This window comes from Electrophorus electricus, chromosome 15, assembly GCF_041902795.1.
Source record: "Electrophorus electricus isolate QZ-2024a chromosome 15, ASM4190279v1, whole genome shotgun sequence".
Classification (NCBI taxonomy): domain Eukaryota; kingdom Metazoa; phylum Chordata; class Actinopteri; order Gymnotiformes; family Gymnotidae; genus Electrophorus; species Electrophorus electricus.
Window position 1 is genome coordinate 3,614,306 of NC_137511.1, and position 16,871 is coordinate 3,631,176.

The window sequence follows — 16,871 nt, forward strand, 5'->3', positions numbered from 1 at the left end:
ATTAGTATAAAGTATATAGTATTAGTAGCCACTAATGATGTAAAAATCATGTGAATAAGTTCATATGTTAAAATATTAATATTTCTCTGTATATTAAGCAAAGTTTGTTGTAATTAAAATAAAACCACAAACTTTATTTTTGTACTTCATTTCTGTGGTATATTTAGGAGATTCTGAAACATCCTCTACAACAGTATGTTCACAATACAGCAAAGTGAATTGACACATAACAGCGTATGTATACCCATATCTTTAAAACTCTTCACAAAATAGAGCTCATGGATGCGCTAAACATGTAGAAAAATATGTATTACATCCATTCAAATATGTACATAATGTGCAAAATGTATGGCATACAAATAAAAATTTCTCCTCCCTTTGGAGGATAATGAGGAGTGGCAGTCAACAGGTTTAAATCAACCAGTGTAGTCACCACTGATACTTTACACGTCAACAATGCCGATAAAATGAAGTATTACATTTACAAATAAAAATCCAGCAGTATAAAATGGGAACAGACGAAGAGTTGAACAACCAACCAATAAACTACTGTGCACAAAATAAAATGTCTACTCTAGCATTCAATTGTGGGTTGACCGCTTGATGAAAAGGCCAAACCATGAATCTGTTGTTCTCAAAAGAACCTGGATGTCTGCTGCTTAAAAACCAAAGTGGTGTGAACAAGAGTGTGGATGGGTCAGCTGCCTGGTTTATGTGCTCTGCTGCTGCACAAGGATAGACGGTGAGCTTCAGTGTGTCTGCGGCCCAGTGCAGGCCAGCGTAGGCCAGTGCGCGTTAATACAGACAGCAACGGCATGAGACCAAGGCGATGCGCTGAGGTTTACCATACACTGTAGTCGGTACAGTACTGTGGATCAGATTAAAGACTGTGAAGTTATTGCTTTGCTCTCCTTATGAGTTTTCAAAAGGGAACTGAATGGAACCTTGGCTTCTGTCATACCAGAACCGCTTAAAAGCAAACCTCTATACATTTAACCGACTCTATGGTTTCAGTTCCATTAACTAAATATATTTCTCAAAACAAGATTTTCCAACCATCCAGGAGTTCATAAACCACTTAGATTAAATGGCATTGTACATTATTTATTTGGCCTCTTTGGTAACCTTTACATTTATTTATTTATTTTTTTACAAATCTGCACTATCTACCCTAAACATCTAATCAGAGGCATTTGGTGGCACAGCCTGTAAGGCCCAGGCTGCTTTGCAACCAGCTACCTTGATTATGCTGCTGTCTCTTATTATCACACTGAAAACCAGCCCGTCAGTCATGACGCGGCAGGGCACCACCCAGTCCTGCCTTTCAGTCTGCCTCTGTAAACAAAGAGCTTACAGAACCGATTCCCGGCCGTGACGGGAGACGGTTATTTGGTATTGTTCGTTCAGTGGAGAGGCTACGCCTTGGTCAACGTGAAGGGCAAACAGTACGAAGCCTTGAAGCAGGAACAAAGCAACAGCCGTGTGCCTTCCTGACTAGACACCCGCGAGCCAACAGCAGTGAGACAGAGACGCAAGCACAGCAAACAGCTAAACAAACAACCCCTCGTCCATAAAACAGCTGCGTCTGTGAAGGTGCTCAGATGCTTAATGATTGTTTTACTATGATGAAAAGTTCATCACTATAGCAAAAAGTGCTAAACATCCTGTATGTTAAAAAAAAAAAAAAAAAAAAAAAAAAAAAAATCAAAACAGAACCACAATTAGTCATATTTGGAGCAAATTCCCTTTTGTGTTAAACATACTGATCTCAATCAGTACTACTCAAATAATCCTAAAGAATTTTTTTTAGTAGAGATTAACATTGAGTCATTCGTCAGGACAGGATGTTATAAAGGTAATATGTTAAAAACATATGGTTTTAAACCGTTATTCCTTTACTTTCTTGAAAAGCAAAGTGAAGCCACATGACAGAGTAGTCAGTAATTACAGATTAACCTGGTTAACAGACTGCTTAACAATGAGCAGTGCTGCGTCACCTGTGTGAACTCAAATAACCTCAACATGTTCGGCCTGATCACCACCACACTGAGTTGAGAGTCGATCACAGCTGCATGCTGCCAAAGGGGTTCTTCATTTCTTTTACATCTACTGTTATTTTATTTAGTCTGCCATTTAGGGTTTTCTGTTTTTGCTTATTATATTGAGCACAAAAAGGTACAAGGATGCAGGAACAATAATACATCAACAAACAGTGAAACAGAGAAGCACTCTCACAAATTACACACACACTCACATTCCATACCACACAGAGAGAGAGAAAAAAAAACCAGGACATGCAACAGATGGAGGGATCAGAAAAAAGTGCAGGTACAAGGGAGTGCCTTAGAGGATGTGCGGATGGCCTTTGGTGAGGTTGTGGAGAAGCAGAGGTGCACAGCCAGCATTACAGACAAACACAACAGTCTTCCGCTGCCCGGGTGGACTGGCATTACGCTGCCAGCCATGTTCAACATGCAGTGTCTTAGTGAATTAAGGACTAAACCCCTGGAGCTGAGACCATGTGTCATAAAATACTAAGACTACAAAACAGAAAGACAAACAAACAAGAAAAAAAAGAAGGAAGAAATGTCACCCGAACCAGCCTCAAACAGTAAAAGAGACTTTTTGTTGGTCCAGGTCGTGTTGTTCATCCAGGAACAGCTGAAATCTCAAAAAGAAAACATCATCTCAGAGGCACACATTGAGTCTACATTCCTTAGTCCCTCTGTAAATAAACAGAACAAGAAGTCTATAAATATTGTAGTGCCCCGCTAGGCTGTGTGAACGAGCATTGCTATTAGTGTCTACTGCAATTTCAGCCCTTTCCCCTCCCGAGCGTGTTTATTACACAAGCACTGTCATACACAAATGGGTTACTATCCTCATCAAATATGTACACCATTCGCTTACATCATATTCAAAATACACATTATAGATGAATGTATGGGATCTCACTTCACAATGTGGTACATTTATGCCCTGCAGTAATCTGAATACTGGTCTGGCCCAACAGGCAACATTCCTGACAGGTACTTACTGACCTTCAGTGCCTCACCCGATCACTCCCATGCTAACTAAAATACCTGCAGAGAAGAAGAATCTGACTCTAAAAGAGCCTGCCATGGCATAAGAATTTTCCGAATGACTGCTTTATACGAATCATCGTACAAAGTGATGGAAATGCGTTCGATCAGGTCAGCCCCAAAACGTCCTCCGAGCTGCCACTATAGAAAGGTCGTCTTCCAAACATACCATCTCTATGTTCTCAGGTACGAAATACATTTTAGAATGAGCATTCTGGATCTTGACTATTAAAGAAATAATGCACTCGTTGCCTTTCGTTTTGTGCAAACAAAGCAAATATTTGACATGGTGATGTAGAGTTTGGAGTTGAGATGTCTGGAAACGACGAGACCGTCCTTCCGAGTCTTTAACAGTTGTGTTTCAGCATCAGCTGCAATGGTACATACAGACCGTGCTCGAAAGCTTGGAGCCTGTGGCATGTGACTTGGAGCAGAGTGGTACAGCCAGTGGTACAGCTCACTGATTGGCCCATTAAAGAGAGAGCAGAACAGTGGTACAGCTCTCTGATTGGCCCGTTAAGGAAAGAGCAGGAGCAACCCATGCAAGGCTCTTCACTTCCCCCACAGTGAACCTGAAGCGCAGCTCAGTACAGCCAACCAGCAGATAGGGCTGCTCACATCCTCCCGTGGGCGGAGCTGGGTGACGGGCATGAGAGGCAAGCGTGCCACTGCGTGTGGCCCTGTGCCGCCCCAAAGGAAAGACTCCACACAGCCTTACAGCCACTCACACGCACATGCTTATTTCACGGCTAGAACCGACACAGCGCCGCCCTCCTCCTGCCCATCTCATAACAAAGCAGTTAGAGGAGTGCATACATGCGAGTGTGTGTGTATGCACATGTGTGTTTGTGTATGTGCGTGAGGGAGAGAGAGAATGAGTGTGTACAGAACAGGAGCAACAGTACTCTCAGTCCCAGTGCAACTGCAGGTCGTGAGTGTCCAGGAAGTCAGAAGCAATGCCCAGCGGGTTGAGGGGCCCGATGGGCCCGGGCATGGTCAGGTCCAGCCACTCCATGCTGTCCAGGCCCGCGTCCTGCAGGCTGAGGAAGGAGGAGGTTGAGGGGGCCGGCGGCTCGCTGAAGCCCAGCTCGGATGTATCCATGGGGGAGTGGGGCTGCTCCAGGAGCTGGCAGTGGAGCTCCTCCAGCAGGCTCAGAGTCCTCTGCTCGGGCTCGGGCACCCCCACCAGGGTGCCCTCCAGGAGCGCCTCCAGCTGGTTGTCTGATGCCAGGGAGGCCAGGCTGGGCAAAGGCTCCACCAGGAGCGCTGGTGGGGGCGCCATCTGCACCTGGGCAGGCGGCCGAGACAGAACCGTGTTGACGGGTAACGTGGTGATGCTGGCGGTAACTGGCATCATCTTAGGCCCACAGGAGTCCTGCTGACCGAAAGGTGTGATCTCTGCGGAAACAGGCACAGGTGCCACCAAAGGGCTGAAAATGTGCAACAAAGACGACCAGAAAGAGGCGACCGAGCACGTATTTTCACGCTGAACCCGCGACCACAGCCAAATCAGATCTGTTTCTTCAACACCACGAGCACTCACCTCCACTTTCAATGAGGATATCGAACAGGTCATCCATCTGCTGACTGGTCGCCGTGGGAACCTGAAACACAACAACACAAGGACCCGTTGAAATCACAGGTTGCCGGAACAGCAGTGAATGGATGCTGTAGTGCTACTTCCATAAAAATGTGTGTGTACGGGACCTGTGGGACGGCGGGCGCCTGCTGAAGGCCACGCCTCTGCTTGACGGCATCCTCGTAAGGGGGAGGCTCTCTGCTTTTGGGGGCGTGGCCAAACACAGACGACTGCAGGATGAAGGTGGGCTGGGCCTGAGAGGGGGACTGACACAGCACGAGCCCTTTTATGTAATGAATAACATCACACAAGCCAAAGCAAAGCATGTTCACACTGCCGTTCCCCTTACCTTGCTGAGGGAGGGCAGGATGGGGGACGTTTGGGCAGAGACTGAGCTCTCTGGGGAGCTGCTCAGGAAACACTGAGGCATCTCCAGGCCTGCCTGATTCTCCCCGGGACCGTGTTGGAAACCAGACCCGCCACTGTTGCGAACGGGCAGCACCTGCGCAAAGAAACGGCAAAACGGGAGGTTACGGACAACCAGCTGTCCCACAGTGCCTCGGAGCTCCGCCCCTAGGACACAATTCACAAGAACACTCTAATATAGCATCAGTAGAAGCTGACTGAAGCATTGCAGTACTGTGCATGCCTCTGTCAGGGCTGAAAACGTTGTCAGGATGCTACCCTCTGGGCTCTGGTTACACGGGGGTGCAGGCAGACTGCGACCAGGGCAACGACCTCGCTGCCTCCCTGGGCGTCTGGCACCAGCTACCATCTGCTGTTACTACCTGGGTAACCCTAGGAGTGCACCACAGGCCAGGCCCCCTGGCACCTGCTACACCAGACACCAAGCTTTGTGTGGAATGAGACCACTCTTTGCCATTTCACTGATAGATGGCTTCCCTCTCCTATGTCCAGACCACACTAGGCGATCACGGAGCCTCTAGATGAGATTGTCGTGCGGCTTTGCTCCCTGCGATACTAATCCACTTACACAACTTGTTCAATTTCTTCCCACCCACACAACACTAAAGCCTCCTGACCTGTCTCTTGTAGAGGACAAACGGGAACCGGGGCAGCTGCTAACGCTAGCAAAGGACAGAAATCAGACCGCAATGATCCACACGTTCCTCCCCAGTCATGTCTGAGCTCTAGCAGCTTTACACTGGGTGTGTACAGGAGGGCTCACTTGCACTGGCTGCTGTGGGGAGGAAATCTTGGCCTTGGCAGGCTGCAGTCCCGTGGTCTGCATTAGTCCTTGGCTTTGAGGAGACACGGCTGACTGAAGAACTGGCTGTTGATCAGAAAGGCAATATTAGACAGAAGACAGACACACACAAAGTGGCACACACACGAAGGCCCACACACAGACAGGCAGAGAGAAAAAAAAAGCAAAGCAAACTTGATACAAGGTTGTTGTTTTTTTTCTGCTTTTAAGGCAGCCAGGTTGGTGTTGGGAATCCATGGGTAAGGAACAGCAGGCATGTGTGTCAGCCAAAGTACCTGCAACTTGACGCTGGCGCTGGGCAGCTGGATGGCAGTGGCGTTACTGGGCAGGGGAACAGGCAGCAGGATCTGGGCGCTGCCATGCTGTGTGGTGAGGAGGGTCTGGGGTTGCCCGATGACCTGCGACACGCCCTGGTGGCGGATGATGAACTGCGGCAGGGGTGCGGCCGTCACCGCGGGGCTCTTCTCCAGCTTCACAGCCATGGGCGAGGCAGGCGACGCCAGCCTGCAGTCGGCGCTGACTGCGCTCTCAGGCTTTACGTGGGCCGGCGGGGCGGGCGGGGCAGGTGCCTCGGCCGGGGCTGGCGCCTGCCCGCTTCGCTTCTCCACCTCCAGCTGCATCTTCAGCTCCTCCACCAGACGCTGCTCCTGCTCCAGCTTCCGCAGGAGCTCCTCGATCTGGCGCTCCTTCTCGTGTAGCCTCCGGTCCTGCTCCTCGGGGACGGCTGGCGGCTGACCGCCCAGCGCCTCCTGCTGGCTTTCCATGGATGTCTCCTCTCTGCCGCCGTGTGGTGCATCTGAAGGCACGGGGGACATGGGTGGCGTGCAGATTGGGTTCTCGAGGGGCTGTGGTGTGGGAGGGAGGGTCACGGCTGTGCCGGACAACTCCATGGGTGTGCTGCAGGGCTGGGTGTTGGGTCCGGCGCTGCCGACAGGGGCAGGGGTCTCCTGGTAAGGCTTCAGCCGCTCGATGAGGTCCGTTTTGGTTCCAGACACGGGGAGGCCACGCAGCTTCAGCTGCATTTTCAGCTCAGCCACCTACAGGAAGCAACAGAGGATCAACGGATTTCGGTGACCAGTTCCACCCCCAGGCTCGAGGAGACGGCATGATAATGAGGTAGAGTATTTGCATGCAATAAGCCATGCCCCTTCCCCCCCCACCATGACATTACCTTCATCTCTTCCAGATTGGCTGGCAGCGCGGCAGCTTTGCGGTTGGACAGGGTAGTATTATGGCGCACGGGTGTGGCTGCAGGAAGTGACACCACGATGGAGGCAGGAAGGCTGTTGGCGCTGTTAATGGCGACCGTCGCACTGCCACTCTGCCCCTCGATCACAGGCCTGCAACGGGACAGGGGGCAGGAACAGGGAAATCTGTTAACGTGGACCTCCACCTCCCTCCCTCACAATAAACAAACTCAGCAGGGATCAATGCAGGCAGGACAGAACAGAAGCACTTTGGTGAAAGAACTCACACATGTTTGGACCGAGATGGAAAAGGAAGTTAAGGAGAAACATAATCACATGGACTTCCTGCCATTAATAGGCATCACCAAACAGGATTTGTTATCGGAAACTAGGTAATGAGCTGAGGCCCTCATCAGTTCAATATGTGCTCCAAAACATTTTAGAGAAACACAGTGCCACAATTTTGTGACAAATAACATCCTAATAGCTTAACATCTAAACGCTCCAAACGCAGGAAGTGACCTTTATGGCACTGAGATCTTTATGGGCCGGCATACGTAGTGCAGCGCACGGGCAGGACACAACCCCGCTGGACGGAGACGAGGGGGAGGGGGGGCCTACTTGAGCGGGGCGGGCAGGATGGTGTGGTAGTTGTAGTGCTGCTGCTGCTGCTGGCTGAGGATCTGGAGCTGCAGGAAGAGCTGCTGCTGGTGGAGCAGCCGGGCGTAGGCCGAGTCCATGGGGGCCTCGCTGGGCTCCTGCTTCTGGTCGGGGGGGATGTACTGGTGGTACTTGAGCTTCTTCACGCGCGGCTTGGCCTCTTTGCTCTTCTTGCTACGGCTCTTGTCACCAGGGACCTTGGGCTGACTCTGCTGCGGAACGAAAGAGAAAATGGCCAATCAGTGGGCCGTCACCCAAGCCTCACGGTGAGGAAAAGTGGGGTAGACGGTGAAGAAGTATAGGGTGCATTAAGGATGACTTATAATGATTCGTCGGGTCTAGAACTAGCGAAAGAAACCCCCCCTGCCCTGTTCCTATTGGTCAGGTCAGTGGCTGTGGGGCTGTGGTGTGAGCGACCTTCACGAGGGTGGGCGTCGGTCTCGTGGGGGGAGCAACAAGGGCCAGCTGAGGTTGCGGGGCTGGATGGCTGACTGACGGCTCACCGGCGCACGAGAGCTTGAGGAACTCTACAGTAGCCTGGGGGGCAGGAGGGCAGTGCTGTAGAGAACAAACAGGGCAAACAGGGCCACCCCGTCAGATCACGTTCCTGCTGCACACTGGTAATTACACCTCCAGCACCTTTCCTCGCACGTGGGGAGCAGGAACGGACGAGCACCTGTATGAAGTTATTGGGCAGCGGCGATGGGGTCTCCGGAGCCTTGGGCTCCCCGGGCGAAGCTGCAGAGCCGTGTGACTCCTGGCTGCCTGGCTGCTCTGGGGAGAAGGCGTCGCCGCTGTCCTCGTCAACGTCCAGTGTTTTGGGGTACTGCATCTGGCCATCTGCCCAGAATAGAGAGACAAAGCAGATCAACAGAGACTCACTGCAGAAAAACTAACCATTTCATTTCATCTGGAAACAGCAACTCTCAGTCTAGAATTTAGTTTATATGACCTCGCTCTGATCTAATTGACCCTGCTTGGAAACTGAGGCACAGATGACATATTTACCAATTATGGCCTCTTTAACGCTGGAGGCCACAGGCAGGATGTTCTTCTCCACCAGCTCCATGGGGCCGGGCCGCTGGGCGATCTTCTCATTGAGGTCGTCGGCCAGCCGGGCCCTCTTTAGTTTCAGCTGCGTGGCCTGCAGAGATGGCTCCGCTCCTGTCTCTGCCAAACCACCGAAGCAGTCAAAGCAAACGCGGTGAGCACACCACACTCAGCAAAACAGCCGGCAATCACCACCACAGTGGAACTACCCGACTCGACTAAACAAACCCAAGTAGTTGATGGTGTCATGGACGCCGCTACAGGCTACAAGGTCATAAGGTGCAAACTACAACAAACACAGGGAATGTTCAGTAAGTGAGAGGAGAGTGCGTGGTTCGGTCGTGTGGGCGGACGAGGGCCTACCTTGTAAGATGTGCATGCGGACTAGCTCAGCCCGTTCTGGACGACTTCGGATCTTGTGCTTGAGGAAGTTCTCGGTCTGTGGACGTAACCAGAAAGGATTTTAAAAAGGAGCCCCGAAAATGTTTATTACTGAAAAGGGCAGGAGGGGATTTTGTACACCATAAACTCATTTCAGAGTGGTCCACATGAATCGCATCATGCACAACGCGTTCGATCCCTCTGTGAGAAGAAGGAGCTTAGAGGGGATGAAGGTTCCAGAATGGGGCTGAGAGTGGGCGGGGACTGGGGAAACGTGTCTCTTACCCTGGCTCTCTCTAGACTCCGGATCTGCTCATGGAACGCCGCAGGACTCTTGAGGGCTGCACACAGCAAGCACAACATAAACACGAGCGAATCGCTTCAAAACACGTCCATCACTAGTGCGCCTTGCGTGGTAGGAGCACAGGCCCACATCAATGGGCGCACACACAGCGCAGATGGAGAGACCCACCAGACGGACGCACTGCCAGCCTCCCAGGACTGGGCTTCTGTTTTGCAATCTGCGTTGAACTCGAGAATAATCTTACCCAAGTGAGAGAACCCACATCTATCAAAAAAGATGAACATTAATCTTAAGTAGGTTTAAGTAGGTCACGGAACAGTGACCGGATGAGCTAGGGTGTTTCATGAGTTTAAGTGCTTATGCACCCGACGGGGTGGTCGTGAGAGTGGTACTGGCAAAGAATCAAGTGAGCTGCTCTGAGTTTTAGCAATACAGTGGGCCGAGTTCAGCTTTGTGCTGCCGTAATACGAGATCAAGCTCAGTGAGGACGGATTAGAGGACTCGACTCTATGGCGTAATAATGTGGCTCTAAAAAACCCAGTGCAATACATATAAAGCCCCTTCATTTTTAAAATAACAGGTGCCATTTGAACAATGCCCAAAGTTCCCAGAAGCAGATGGGTATGTGGTGCAGTGGCAGCGCTGACCGACAGGTTTGACTCACGTGGCATGATGCCCTGGTCAACGAGCTGCTCACGCGTGCGTCGCTGCTGCAGCCGCAGCTGGAGGACTGTTGGAGAGAAGAAAGGAGGTCAGAGGTCAGTCCCCTGGGTGACAGAGGTCACCAACACTGCCCTCCCAAAAGCATACATGCATGTACACACACGCACGCGTGTACACACATTACGGGACAGGATATTATGCATTCCACCTGGACTCATACACAGACGTGTAGCGACACACATATCATAACAAATCATTATCATGGCACATATATAAAATAGCAAATATAGATAATAACCAAAAATTAAAGAGGCAACATTAAACAATAGTACGAGATATTTCTGGCGTGGCACAAGAGAGCCAGGAGCAAACCACTGAGAGAAAATCCAGGAAAAGCGTGACATTTCTAGGGCAGCACTTCCTAGTAAGCAGGAGTACAAACAGCATGATCCTGTGTCTCTTACGCAAGGCTTGACCTGGTGACTTCGAGGCCAAGCTCAGGGCCACTATGAGCAGTAGTCTGCTCTGAACAGTCCAGGTTCAGGTTCGGCTAACAAGCAGCATGGGTCAGTCGTCTTGTCTGAAGTGGCCACACAGAACGGCAGCATCCACGATTAGTTCCCTCTACCGTGCTGTGTGTATCAAACGTCCAAAAATAACCTGTGTTTCTTCAGAAACTATTCTGCTGGTGTGGTTGTCATAGCCGGGCATTGCTGGGTCAGCACCTGAGCTGGAGGCCCTCCCGTGGGCACTGTGGGGCGCCGCTCCCAGGCAGGCCATGCTGCTGCACGGCCTCCGCATGGTCGCTCCTAACACTCCTTCCAAACCCACAGCTCGCTCCTACTCATGTAGCTCCAGCTCTAATTCTGAGGAGCTTGGAAAGGCGGAGGACACAAGCTCCACCTTCATCACCTCCCACCATCTTCAGATCTCAAACTACTGCTCCCACATTTGGTGGAGGGGGGGGGGGGGGGGGCATTTTGGAATGAAACCAGCCTGCTGTTTCAGAGTTATTTCACAAACATACAGCATACAAACCCACAAGCTGCAGGACACTTAAGGAAAAGAAAACACACTGAACCTTTAACAGCCACACAGCCCCCTGGCAACACCAGCTGCTGGGCGTGTGACTGACATCAGCGAATTGTAGCCAAATAAGTGTAAATTTCCCTTCAGTGAAACACTGACCTCAGCAGGGGAAGTCGCCACATTTCCCACTCAAACGCTGACCTGAGAACAGACGTCCGCAGGAAGCTGTGAGCTGCTGCATGTGGACAGTCTGACCTGTAACCTTTCACATGCCAATCAAAAACCCAGAGCCGAAACAGGGGCCCGAGTGATGTCAGCACTGTGGACTCTCCATATTTCTATGGCAACAGCAAGGGCTGCAGGCTGGAGAATGTGCAAAACAACGAGCAGGAAGCTTCAAAGAAGTCGCCTGGCGAGGACACGTCTCTGTATTTAGGGTTAGGGATTCCTTAAATAAATAGATAACGTGACTGACTAGTTACCCAGACTGACAATAAGTAACCAAAGGCACAAAATGGTTTCACAAATAAAGGCTAATATTTGATTACCTCTGAGCACAGAAACTGACTTTTCTTCTCATCTAAGCTGTGTTTTTTTCACCAGATATAACTTACAGAGGGCAATGTGATCAGCAAATATCTTCAAATGAGACCAAAATTTAGGACTGACCAAATTCAGCTTAGTGGAAAACATTATCCCTTTACTATTCCAAAACCTCCAAAGGCACAATACATTTACATTTTCCCCGTTTGGCAGATGCTCTTATCTAGACCAACACACACATATTTACGGTGCTGCTAGTACCTTGCTCTATCCGCTCTTCCCATCAAGCTACAACTGATCACGGAAAACAAAGGGAGGGACCTTGACCATGTCGAGGTGAGGGACGTTGGTTTTGCGTGCGTGTGTGGGCCTGCGACGGACTCACCATTCTTGCGCTCGTTTAGGGGGGGCAGGTTCTGGCTGGGCTGCAGGGACAGCTCCTCCATCTCGTGGGTCACGGCTTCGCTCTGAGGGCTGGGTGCCAACGCTCCCCCTGGCCGCGCTCCACCCTGCACCTCCATGTCTCCTCAAAAAGGAGGAGTCAGGCGACACCCTGGCGAGGAGGGGGCGCAGCACACTCCTCACAGTCGTCTCCAATTCCTGCAGAGGTTTCTGCAACATGAAGAGAATCGCAATAAGGAAGATATCATGGAAGCTTTGGAAAAAGACCCCACAACTAATACACACAGGCGAACTAAATACTGACATCAACAGCAATATTAGGAGAGTACTCCGTTAAACTGAGGTTAATGTAAATTCAATTATGCAAGAGAAAGTTCTTCATTTCAATCAAGGATTTATTTTCCTGCCATTAACAATGATGTGGTCAAGTCTGTAATACCAATTCAGTCATATTCAAATCTATATCAATTTAGTCAAGAACCATTTACACCAAGTTACAAGTATCAGAAAGAAAAAAACAATTTTTCTTAAAGGTGATTATGCCAAAAAGATGAATAAATGGACTTTAAAATCAAGCACATCATCATCACTACACATTCATTAAGACTCGCCAGTTCAGGAGCTAGACAGGAAACATCCTGGTGTAAACACAATCTCACCATTTGCCAGAGAACTGTAAAAAATAGTGAATGAAAGACCCCTACCACACACAACAATTCAATGAAATAGAGTACTATTACTATGAAAACACTGACCTGACCTGTTCCACAACAAATTAACTGCTAGAGATGTTGACCTCAGTCACTTCCAAAAGCTGTACTCATTACTTAAATTATGAGGTCCTGATAACGCCAACAGACATCATGGTTATCGCGAGTTATGATGGGAGTGTCTTTGTTTGCCATCTTGGAAACATAACTGGCATTTGGCCTCTGCTTTATAGGTTCTGTTAAACCATCTTGACAAACCCAAACCAAGCACACCCCAGGGAAGCAGCTCATCTCACTACATCTTAATCAGACCAGTTCTTTGTTCTTCAGCCGCTGCCCAAGAAGGAAGAACACATTTCCGGTCCCCAGTTCCTATTCTTGGTCAGTATCGGTGGACTTTGTTTTTTTCGTAGCCTCTTTTAATTTTCCATTTTAATTCTGTTAGCCAAAAGGGTAAAATGTTCATCACACAATGAAATCCAGAAGGCAAGTACTGGTAAGGAAACTGGAATGCCAGCTGGTTTTACAGGGACTAGAGGCATGTTTAAAAAGACTTTTTATTTATTTAAAAAAACAAAAACAAAACCACAACCACACCAGACAACTCTTATAGTACATTATTGTAGACCCAGTGGTCACTGATTTCCTCAAGATGTCAAGAACTGGAAATAATTTAAGCTTTCACAGGCAGCCAAAAGAAAATTGACCTGAACAGCCGAACTGCCCAACTCAGTGGTCAATCACTACATTCTGCAGTTTCAGAGTAAAATGTACGCACCCCCAGAGCTTCTGAATGTACATTAAGTGTGAAACTGATACTGTGTCAGTCACTACTGTTAACTGAAACAGCAACTGTTCCATACTACAATGGAGCCTAACAAGAAACTTCTGACAGAACGCACCAAAAAAAATCTGGCCAATAATAACTAATGGTGCAGGAAGTGCAGCTATATCTTATTTATTTTTGTTTCGCACTATTACTCTGTTCTGTGTGTTGTATAATACCAGTGGTACTAGGATGCCAATATATTCCAGTAGAAAATAGAACTCATTAGAACTAATGCTTACTGTTCATCACTAAGTATTTTGAGTTTGACTTTATTTCAAACCATTAATGTTTGGAACAAAGCTTTGGAAACTCTTGGGAACCTTTGACTAGAAATAACCATGCAAAGAGATTCCAAATTCAAGATCACATTGTAATGGAGTGACATTACTGTGGTTGATGTCAGGTAACTGTCCTGGAGAACCAAAGAACCAAGCAGTGGAAAAGTGTAGCCAAGTGGTTAGCATAACAACACCTCTAATGTAGCAGCCCCCCGGTCATTTCCACACAGGACCCAGTTTCAACTCCTTATTTGTAATCTTCAACAAAACCATTCATCTGAAAGGCTGTTATGACAAATGAAACAACTCTAGAACATAAAACAGTGTGAAAGGAGAAAGACCGCTGACATCAAGTAATGCTAGTCCTTCTCCAGACTCGCTGAAACACTGCCTGAAAGAAAGATAAATGCGAGCACACCCATGGCCCTTCATGGAAGGGAGAGAAATACCATGACTAATCACCTGGGTAATATCTGCGCAGGTTAAGTCCAGACGTCAAGGCGTTTTCTGCTGTTCTGCATAAAAAAGCCCAACAACTACCATGTGTTCATCAAAGGAAAGTTACCAAGTGGTTCAGGGCAGACCGAGCTTAGATGGCTTAGATGCATGTGCATAAACTGTAGTGACCCCCATGTCCGTGGAGACTTATATCCTCAAACTCAAGCACACTGCATCACCTCTGCAGGCCAGGTAAACCTCTGCTATGTAAAACTGTTGAAGACACACAGCCTGCTCACGTCTTATTGAATTAACTCAATATGCTGCATAATCGAGCCATGTTGCGTGTTTACCGTTGTTTGTCACAACTGCTAAATTGTAATGGGGTATGAATCTGTGTTCAATTTTAGATGAATTTCACATTAAGTGAGAGAAAAGCATCCCAGGTGTGAGGCCATATGTGGACACCTGACTTAATCAGTACACCTCTCCATAAGGAGAAAGCTCCAGCTACTATCCAGCTCCTGCCCCTGTATCATCCTCACTTCGTACAGCAAAGACTGCATTTGAGCCATGTAGGGCTGAACGGTTCTGAGTACGGACGATAACCGTTCCAGTTACATTTCCAGTGAACATGGTTCGGAACAACACTTACAACCTGTGCTCAAATGAACAGAACCGTTCAGGTGGAATGGCTTAATCACTGATTGGTTCTACACAAACTGAAGTAAGCCATTGGTTGCTTTCTCTCTCATCGCCAATGTTTTGCACACACAAGAATAAACACAAAAGACAGTCCAAACAATTCTTAGTCACATGCAGCGACCAGAGTTGTTTAGTGAAATAATTATGAGAAGAATCTGTCACCGCCTCAAATTCTTCCTGGTCCTGATTTATAGAAAAAAAAGAAAATAGGAAAAAAGAAAAACTGTGTCAGTCTCAGGAGTCCGGAATAGAGCAGAACACTAAGACATGACGTTAGTACTTGTTTGGCCCTACAGCGGAAAACAGGCTATGGTAGCACTTGCTTTGTCTTTAAAATGAAGATGATAAAATCAGAATTCCAGCCTAGCTCACTGTGCGCTGCCAACTGCAAATGAGGTCCAACTCAAATACAGCTCATGCCTTTACTAAGCTTGGACTACGCATCAGCAAGACACTTCTAGGCAGAGTACAGATGACTAGCCTGCTCCAGAACTGGGCCACAGTCTCGTGAGATTCACCTACAATAAACAACCGAGACGCAACACCCTAGCAGGCAGGATATCTCTGATTCGCTGTTAAGGATAAGCACATATAAGCCCAAAACCAGTAGGTATGCTGAGGTAGATCCTGACTTAAATCATTAATATTGTGGTGTGTTTCTGGGGCCAACATGAGCTCAATTTGCTCACAACCACAAAACAGAAGTGCCGCTGTGCACGCAGACGAGAAGCCCTGATCTCTGTAGAGTCAAGACGAACACCAGAGGTCATATCAAACAAGGGCCCATGGCCTTGGCTCTCTGTTTCAGTCTCCACCACTCCTCTGGAGGGCCGCTGTTAAGCTACTCTCAGTAAATGGGCCGAACAGATCGAAAACACACCGAGTTAGTCCTCCTTCTCTATTCTACGAGACACTAAATCCCTCATAGGCGAGGTGTAGGATGTCAGTTACAGCGCTCTAATCAAGCCCTCTGAGACTGGATCGTCCTCCACTTGTTAAACATGACATGCAGAACAGCCATGGCTGTAATCAAAGGGACCACCAATCTCTATTCATCTATACAAAGATTTGATATACTTCAAAAACGCAGACACACAGAATACACCTGAATATATTTCAACTGTCTCACTAACAAAGGGATCCTCTTTAACACGACACGCTCAGTTTCTCAGACGATGCCTGGCGACATACACGACTCTGCATGTTCATATGAATAAATAGCTGATCAGAAATGAAAAACGGTAGCGTTGCCATGTTTATCCACAGCAGTTCTCATCAGAATATAACCTAGCTATCTTACCTTAGCGAGCAAGATAGTGAAGCGCCCACTTGGCTACAGACACTAGTAACCTTAGGAAGGAATAACATCCCCCAAGGTTCATCCTTTTACGTCTCTGAAGAGGAAGACGGGCATTTAAACATTTTTTCCCCTGGCCAAATAACTATAGACCTACTATCCCAATGAGGAAGAAAAACAAGCCTGAGGTTTATCAGTGCAAAGCCAGGTAAGACGGCTCCTCAGCGTCAGCAAGCGAAGCTAGCTGTGCTAACCTAGCCGTGATAGCTAGCCTGACAAGAGCGTTCGCGCCAACGATAAGAATAATAAACCATCACCAACAACAGGTATGACTGATCTTACCCCGGTCCTCAGAGCTGAGCTTTAACGTCCCATAACTGTCCGGGATACGAGCATTAGTGTGCAGTAAAAATCGGCGTCTGGTGTTTTCCTCCAGCCCTGAAGTTTTTTTTTTGCTTTTTTTTTTTTTTTTTCGTCGAAATAAGATGGCTGCTCGACTGAACCA

General features: G+C 48.3%; 1 protein-coding gene across 2 annotated transcripts; it reads right to left on the reverse strand.

Annotated features, from left to right (window-relative positions):
- Nucleotides 1–1,671: 1,671 nt before the first annotated feature.
- On the reverse strand, nt 1,672–16,862 carry mrtfba (myocardin related transcription factor Ba). Of its 2 annotated transcripts, none has more exons than XM_035533521.2 (16): nt 16,709–16,862; nt 12,093–12,319; nt 10,137–10,202; nt 9,454–9,509; nt 9,151–9,226; nt 8,746–8,907; nt 8,414–8,577; nt 8,155–8,295; nt 7,699–7,946; nt 7,062–7,230; nt 6,166–6,927; nt 5,852–5,956; nt 5,012–5,164; nt 4,791–4,928; nt 4,627–4,687; nt 1,672–4,481 (listed from the first exon to the last, which is right to left on the reverse strand). In XM_035533521.2, the coding sequence occupies exons 2-16, from the start codon at nt 12,226–12,228 to the stop codon at nt 3,991–3,993; spliced, it is 2,928 nt and encodes a 975-aa protein (XP_035389414.1). In that variant the 5' UTR covers nt 12,229–12,319; nt 16,709–16,862; the 3' UTR covers nt 1,672–3,990. The 2 variants fall into 2 exon arrangements, with proteins under 2 accessions (XP_035389414.1, XP_035389413.1); XM_035533520.2 differs by having other exon boundaries at nt 7,699–7,949.
- Between the last annotated feature and the right edge of the window lie 9 nt (nt 16,863–16,871).